Source organism: Festucalex cinctus, chromosome 14 (genome assembly GCF_051991245.1).
Source record: "Festucalex cinctus isolate MCC-2025b chromosome 14, RoL_Fcin_1.0, whole genome shotgun sequence".
NCBI lineage: Eukaryota > Metazoa > Chordata > Actinopteri > Syngnathiformes > Syngnathidae > Festucalex > Festucalex cinctus.
Window position 1 is genome coordinate 9,461,894 of NC_135424.1, and position 8,316 is coordinate 9,470,209.

Sequence of the window (8,316 nt, forward strand, 5' to 3'; positions counted from 1 at the left end):
AATCACTTATTCCTCACAAGGGTCGCAGGTATCGGGATGCACGATAATATTTTCAACCGATACATAAACCAATAATTTAGAAGTGCTGATGTCGATATAAGCCAATAATTGTTTGCAAAATTAACTTGAATACAAAAATACTTAAAATAAATAAATAAATGAAAGAACAGTACATTTATCAAGGTTTAGAGAGGTGTTCGTAAACAGATGCCGATGACGAGCGGGACCGACAATCAACATATCGGTTTTATCTGGGTTAAGAAGCAAAAAATTAAACGACATCCATTGTTTAATTGTTTAATTACTGCAGTTTTGCGGATTTATTTCTGAAGGCAAATATAATTGAGCATCCTCAGGATAACAGTGAAAGTTTGTTAAATGTACGTATAATATCGCCAAGCAGAAGTATATACATGTTAAACAAGAGAGGGCCAAGTACCGAACTCTGTGGGACTCCACACGTGATGTTACAGAGCTCGCATTACCATGGATTACATCAGGCGTTTGTAACCTGCGGCTCGAGCCACATGTGGCTCAATAGTCCCTCTCCTGAGGCTCCCTGTGGATCTTCAAAAAAATATATATACAGGTATGTACATATATAGGAAAAAATATGTATAGATTTTTTAGGTCAAATATTCTTCAAATAACTCATGACTAAATTAAAAATAAATAAAATGTATATATTTTTAAATTAAGCTATCGGAGACAAAGGGTAGACGAAAAGGTTTTTAAAAATACCTAAAAATCCCCAAAAAGAGACCGTAAAATGTCCATAAAAAGAGGAAAAGCAAAAAAACTACCATAAACAGTCTATGAACAAAAAAAAGCAGAAACAAGTCAAAAAAAAATTCTTAAAACGGAAGGAGAGGCAGAAAATTGCTAAAAATGTCAGAAATTGAAATTTAGATTTAAATTTAAGAAATGCAGAAAAGTCTAAAAATATATAAAATATGAAGTGTGAAAAATTACAAACAAAAACGGAAGTATTGGATGTTGAATATTCTTCCTGTTATGGCGCAATTCTAAAACGTCATCTTTATTATTATTATGTAGCAGTTTTCAAACAGCCTTAGCAACAAGTGACACAAAAGTTTTTATTTGTTGTCACAATTTGCATTCATATACTATACAACTATTCTTCATCAGCTTTCACATTGAAATGTTTCAAAGGCGTCATGACGACCGGCAAACGCTTCACATTTCCACCTTGAATGACACTAGATTACGTTCATATTGGTGATGTCATGTAGTCAAGGGCGCCACCTGGCGGCAGCAGCCTGCATTGCCCCCCTATGCCAAGCAGGCGTGCAGCACCAAAACTCCTCATTAACCTGACCCTCCTCGTTCAACGATCTATGCCAGCGATGTACAGCGACAGGTAGAACAATTCAGGGCTCGTCCACAAGATGGCAGAACAAAGGAACAAACAATTACGCAGTCACTTTGCATTCCAAACGCTGCATTTCTCATCAATTTGCAAATTATTTTAGGGCTGCAACTATATAAGTAATGGATTAATATGTTAATTATTTTTTTTTAATTCATCAATGAGTCAGATTAAATAAATAAAAAAAATCATTTTTCAACACCAGATTTTGAATTTCTGCTACTGCTTTGGTCTGTAACGTGAGAAAAATCATTGTTCATCATTCAATCATTGTTGTCCAATGTTTTGATTCAAAACAAAGATCATCAGCCGGCTTACATGGAGAGCTACAGAAATTAAAAAATATAGTAGAGGAGACAAATTTCTGAACATCTCGACAATATTAAATTACAAAAAAGATACTAAATAATTCAAAATAATTTATTTGGTAATCAATTAATCACCTCTCTATTTCATTGTACAGTGCTAGTTTGACTTCAAGGTTTATTTCAGTCCGTGAGCAAGCTCATCATGTAGTTGGCTCATATTTCAAATCAGTTTCCCCATTGAGATGAATTATCATTTTTCTAATTAAAAAAATAGCCCATAGTTAATACAAACATAAACATGAAGAGAAATACTTTTATGAGTTATAACAACAGCCCACATTGCAGTATTTGTGTATTACATAGTCTGCATGGGAGCATCTGGGGGTGAGTTGTGGCCTACAGCAGCTCCTTGACGGCATTGTCATTTTGCACTTAAGTGTTGGTAGTTTTGTCCCGTTTAATAAACAGTCAATGTGGCTCTCCTTGCTCACATGCCAGGGCATTAACACAGCCTCTATTGAGATAAGCACAATGACGGTGCGTTACTTTCATTGCTGTTTTGTACACGCCACTTACGTGGTAACAAATCTGAAGCTCGTGCCAAATTAAAATTTTGGCCTAAAGAAACAGCGCAAAACTCAAAAAACAAATTAATGAGGTGAAGACTCGCAAGTGAAGAAAAAACATTGAAAGCTCTCCTAAATCGAGGCACCACTATACTAAAAATAGTTTTTTTCAGAATTTTTGTTTGGTGGTGTGCGGTGCTGCCGGATTGGATCCATGGTGAAAATCTGCTCCTTGCTCAAGAAAACAAGTCGGACAGACCAAAATCCGAACGTTTCTGGTCACAATCGCCGCTCATAGAGTGCCTTCCAGGCGTCAGAGGCGCACTTCCGGTCCCGGGTATGGCTCGGTCCCACACCAGAATGACACCGGCTGCGCGATCTCCATGAGCCAGACCTCGCGGTCGTGCGGCTCCCGGGTCTCGGCGCCCTGGAGCACCCGGAAGTAGTGACAGTCCCGGCCGTCGTCCGGGTCGTAGGGCGGCGCCAAGACGTCCATGAAGGCGGCGGGTCCGTCCACGGCGTCAATCTGGTGCAGGTTGTCGCGGTCGGGCGCCAGCACGCACGGCTCGCTGGCGTCCGTGTATTCGGCGCTGGAGCGCAGCACCGAGCGCCGCATAGCGCCCACTTGCGGCCGGGAAGCCCGCTCGCCCGTCGCTCTGTCCAGTCTGTCGAAGCAGCTGACGCGCAACTTGCCGTACAAGACTTTGAGCGCGCCGTGCATGCCCGGGTGGTCGTGCAGAGGGATGCGGGCGCCGCTCGCGAGAAGGAACACGCCCATGCTGAAGTGCTCCGTCTCGCAGATGTGCATGTACGTGACCGGCGGGGCGCCGCGGGGAGGGGGCGAGTCGGGCGGCGCAAGCCGGAGGTCGGCGGCTCTTGCCTGGCTCATGAGACCCAGCAGCTGCTGGTGCTTCTCGCGGAAGGCGTGCGGCTGCGGCTGTAGGAAGGTGACGAGCGCCTGCCGCGCGATCCGCTGCACCAAGAGAGAACCTTCGCGCGCTTTCATCGCCGCATCCAACGCGGATTGCTAAGGGTAAAGCTAAGGCTAGCCGCTCTCCGAGATCGTTTATTTTGAAGCCACAGCTCACTGGGTTCCTTCGATCGAAACTTAGCTAGCCGACACCGACTACTTGAAGCCTTTAAATAACGATAAATACTTGACACACGAAACGCAATTGACTTACGTCCAGGTGCTACGCGTGTCACCGACAAAATGCAGTTAGACAAGGGAAACCCAAATCGCAACAGCGTGAGACCATATTCTCACCTTGTCCCTCTCTCTTTGTTTCTTGTTTCCGGTCCATTCCAAGCCTACTTCCGTTCATCACGTGATCTTTTGTGATCGAAAACGATGCGAAAAAAAAGGCAGAAAACAAAACTATGTATTGTACATATTCACAGAAACGTATATACATCTTTAAATTAAATAAATAAATAAATAAATAAATAAATAAATAAATAAATAAATAAATAAATAAATAAATAAAAAACACAACCGGGTTTGCACCCGGTGCATCCTGGTATATGCAGTCGCTTCACTCCTCGACACGCTTGACATTGACCGCAATACCCAGCATGCATTTCATCAACACGAAGCATTTCTTAAAATTGAGTTAGCGGGTTTGAGCGCTCAAGTTGAAGCAGGGCAGAGCTGGGTAGGAAAGAGTCATCTGCTATCATCAGCAAAGCAAATAATATTTGTTTCCAATTATTTATGCAGGTGAGATTCCCATTTGTCTGGCAGCAGACAATATATGACCTCATTATTTTCTTCGAAGTGCATTTTTAAATTATGTGATTTGTCTTGGAAAATAAATACCTTCACTTGTTTTTCTTCAATAAAAATACAATGTTTTCTATTTAATAAATAATTTTTTTTATCCGTAGATATATACGATATTCTTTCCTCGAAGAAAGTTCTTTCACCTATAGGTCGCTTGCACATCGTAATGCATCATGGGAGTTTTTCCTTCGGGCGCCATATTGGGTGTCCGCCGGTTCACAAGGTACACTCGCGAGTTACACGGTAGAGCTTATCAACCTGATGTAATTTTCGCAGTATTTTCACGATTTACCGGAAGATCAAAAACAACGATACAGGCAGAAGGTGTCTCTGTGTGGCGGGATTGATCCTAATTACGTCCTGACCAAGGGTGATTTTTTTTTTTGACGGAGAAAGCTTGCTGGCCAAATGTGACATCTCTGGACATCTTTCCCTACCTCGTGTTGACAACATGCTCCATAACACGCCAACAAATCCTTGGAGGCTTACAATTATTTTGTAAGCGGGTGGATACAGAGTGTAAACTTTAACATCGCATCAGAAGAAACTGTTGCTGTTGCACGTAAGTAAACCACATGGTGTTGGTAATTCTGCACACAAAAATGTTGATTTGTTCTCAGGCTTCCTGTTATCATTGTGTTTACATGCACAGCTGGCTTTACCTGATGTGGTTTTTCTAATCATTTTATAACAGGCAAATATGGCAGAGCGTATAAGAATAAAAAGTAACTACACAGCCTCCCCGTGGCTTAATTAAATTTAATGCTACCCTTTCACTAGTTACATGTTACTTAATCAACTTATTCTAAATGGTTAAGGTTAACCACTCTCAGAGGACGTATTTTTAGTTTCAGTTTCCAGTACAATAAAACGTGTTCATGGTAACTACTGAGCATACTGACAGCTTTTCTTATGATCTCACGGTTAAGGAGGCTGTCACAACACCCAATTTCTGTCTGGTGCCAGATGGCAACAATTCCCATCACTTGTCACGACAACACCAATAGTATTACCAGGTATGTATGGCTTTACTTTTTGTAGTTTCTTATTTAATTCTATGTTTCATATTTTCATTACAATGTTTGTAATATTTTCAGATTCTGGCACAGATGAGTTTAACTGGACGGACTTCTGCGACTTTGTGGTGTGGACAAAGTGTGATTGAGCGAGTCCACCCAGATCGCTCGTTTTGGCCAGTTGGAAAAGCCAGAGTTTTTTTCCCCCAAAATCCCCTCCTTACCTGAACTGCTCGGGAGAGCATTTACTAGATCAGCAGTGGACTTCCAGTGTTCCTGCTCAGCCGCTGTCACCTACCACTTGCTCATGTACTTCAAAGATGCGGAATAAAGTAGTTTTTTGTGCTGCAGCAGATTGTAAAATCAAATATCACTTGAAGTGTGCCAATCTAGACTGCCAAAAGGACAGTGGTTTTGTGACAAGTGTGAAACAAGGATTATTGGGAAAACTGTAACACAGTACTGGTACTTGTCTTACATTAAACAAATTTAAAAGAGAGCAACTTTTTCCTCTGTACATAGCATAATGAAAGTCATTGCGTACCCCATCAACATTACATCATACCGTCATCTCAGGATGGTAGGCACCTGTGCTAAAATAAACTACATTAATTAACAGTTCAATTTTTAACCCTGAAATTACTACATCTAATCATTATTCACTTCATTTTTTGTGCTTTTAGAAATAATAGAGATTTATGCCATTACTTTAAGAGGGACCATATTGCACATTGAGTCAAATCCTGTCATTTGTATTATGTATAGATTTGTAAACAAACCCAACAATAGAATTTGTATAAACGCTGCCTTTATTAGTGCCAAACAAACAGTCGCATGTTGTCCTCCTCCAATGCTTTGATGCTCGCCTTCGTTTCCATCATGTCATTGGCAATCAAGTCGGTGTGGCATGAGATCCCTAAAGAAAAAAATAAAAAAATAAATCACAAAAAAATACGGTACCAGTAATAGGTTTAATATAGTAAAGTAGTATAGTTTTTTTGTCAGTGTAAAAGAAATGTACACATTTTGTTGCATTTTTTTCATGTATGAACATTGCTACAGGCAAATACTTATTTCTATAAACACTTCCAAATGTCTCTAAAATATAAGGTGCGTGTACACACACAAACAAACACATACATTCACTCATGCATACAATATATCATGTAATGAATTCTGAGTGGCATACCAGAGTCAATGATGTCAGCAGTACTTGAGGGTACAGGTTACTGGAGCCATCTGGCTGCATAACTGCAACAATCTCTGCCACTTCGAGTCGTCTTTTCTTTGCTTGTCTCTCCTGTGCACGTTCATATCTTGGCACCGACTGGGCTGAGACATAGATGTTGTAACTTGGGACCCAACTTTAATGTTGGAGCCCAGTCGGGATGATTGGACAGAAAAACGGGCGCAGGGCGACCTGTTAAAATAAACAAATATATAAACAAATAAAATATGGAAAGACTGGTTATTTTACCGCAGTAGGGTGGCCGTGAATAAGTTCTTTAGCATGATGTGTAGGCTACCGGGGGTCTTTTCTTGCATCACCCCCGGGGGTCTGTTTTCTTGCATCAGCCCCTTCTGTCTCTTTTTTTTCCAAGTTTACATTTTGCCACCAAAAAACATGTTATCGGCATTAAAAGCCCAAGACTAATCAATCCAATTTCAGCAGTAAACACTTTGCACTGGCACTACTTGGGTGAAAATGTTCGATGTTAGCTTTCGGCTAACGTCCGCTAGCCAGCTTGTACTACCGAACTTGCTTGCTCATGAATCCAAAACATAAGCAACTTGCCCATATATGGGCGGTCGAAACGTTATTAATCCTCATGCATTAAATAAAGGTAAACAAGCTTACCGCTCACAAAGTGATCGCTGCACACACGAGCCCAAAGTAACGACTTCCCTCCGGAGTCCGCACTCCTCTGTCTCCAGGCCCTGGTTCCTAATTATTTTCGGAATTCGGAAAAAAAGACCGACCATTTTCCCCCTTGGCTTTGTTCGAACAGCCAACGATGCAGCAACAATGTACCATTTTAAACGCAGAAAACAAACGTGATAGATACGTGTTAGACCGAATCGCTACGTAAATGGAGGCCACCCAGCATGGCGACTACGAGAAATCCGAGGCGGAAGTGACGACATGTGCAAGCGACCTATAGAAGGAGGTAACCGAAGAAGAGGGCAACTTTCCCTCACTTCTGCATGAAACATATTTTCACATTCGATGTTTATGACCATCATGAAGACACAGAATGCAAGCTCACCTCCTCCTACTCACCGTGTGGCATCATCAGTCCTCAGCGCTTGTTGACAACAGTTGGTGGACAAACATTTGGTGATTCATGGACCCCATCAGCACAAAGCCAAATGTTCCGAGAGTTGGCGTGTTGCAATGCGGTTGCCATAGCAATGCCGAGCATTAACAATTTGACAATGAAGGGATTCCAATTAAAAAAAAAATAAAAATAATCATTGTTGCTATCACATTTGGTTTCCACTCCACAGCCGTCGAAACAATGACGTCACTTCATACACCAACTTCGGTAAAATTGTTTTAAGGAAGTGATACTGAGAAGGACGCCATCGAGTGGACATCTGGAAGTACTGCAGCCTGTGACGCGGTTCTCCTGGATTGTGGGCTGGACCGGACCGGGGTGGGTGAAGCAAAGTACGGCCCGGGGACGGGTCCACATGATGGTACGTGTTTACTCCGACCAGCCTCCATTTACAGGATCAAGAGTCAGTCCTGTAATATTTCTGCATTAATTGAGCTGGATCCTCCCTAAAACGGGTCCATTAAAAGATAATTTTAATGTATTTTGGAATTCGTGCATCTCATCCTGAGTTAACTGATGTATTGTAAACAATGAAATCAATATTAGTACAGTAAACTATTTTAACTGTTCTAGACAAAATCAGATCTAGACTCAACCAGCACCAAACCTTGATTGAACAAAAATGAAACCAGCTCACTGAGTCACAGACGCCTATTAGATGTCTCGTCTAAGTTTAGACCGAAATTAACCCGTCTATAATTGGTATATATTTTACAATTAATCAAGTAAATATTAACTATTAAATTTTAAAAAATAACTGGAGGTTATGGCAAAATGTTGGATTACTACGATGTAAACAGTAATTGATGTACAGTGTAGTTCATATTTATCAAGTTCTCATAGTACAACATATCCAAAAGCACAGACAGAATGCCACATACTTTTTGTAATAAGGCAAAGATTGTTTTGTAACA

The 8,316-nt window shown here is 41.1% G+C and overlaps 1 protein-coding gene and 2 long non-coding RNA genes across 4 annotated transcripts; 1 reads left to right on the forward strand and 2 right to left on the reverse strand.

The window, feature by feature from the left end:
• Window positions 1-1,083: 1,083 nt before the first annotated feature.
• On the reverse strand, window positions 1,084-3,586 carry LOC144001433 (2-aminoethanethiol dioxygenase-like). The gene has a single exon (XM_077495751.1). It carries the CDS (start codon window positions 3,268-3,270, stop codon window positions 2,578-2,580), a length of 693 nt encoding a protein of 230 aa, XP_077351877.1. The 5' UTR covers window positions 3,271-3,586; the 3' UTR covers window positions 1,084-2,577.
• Window positions 3,587-3,995: 409 nt separating this feature from the next.
• LOC144001435 (uncharacterized) lies at window positions 3,996-7,186 on the forward strand. Its single transcript, XR_013278485.1, has 3 exons — window positions 3,996-4,609; window positions 4,977-5,063; window positions 5,145-7,186. It is a non-coding gene; the product is annotated as an uncharacterized LOC144001435 (long non-coding RNA).
• LOC144001434 (uncharacterized) lies at window positions 5,855-7,201 on the reverse strand. 2 transcript variants are annotated; one of them, XR_013278483.1, is made up of 3 exons: window positions 6,922-7,201; window positions 6,253-6,483; window positions 5,855-5,979 (listed from the first exon to the last, which is right to left on the reverse strand). It is a non-coding gene; the product is annotated as an uncharacterized LOC144001434 (long non-coding RNA). The 2 variants fall into 2 exon arrangements; XR_013278484.1 differs by lacking the exon at window positions 6,922-7,201 and adding an exon at window positions 6,590-6,864.
• Window positions 7,202-8,316: the final 1,115 nt, after the last annotated feature.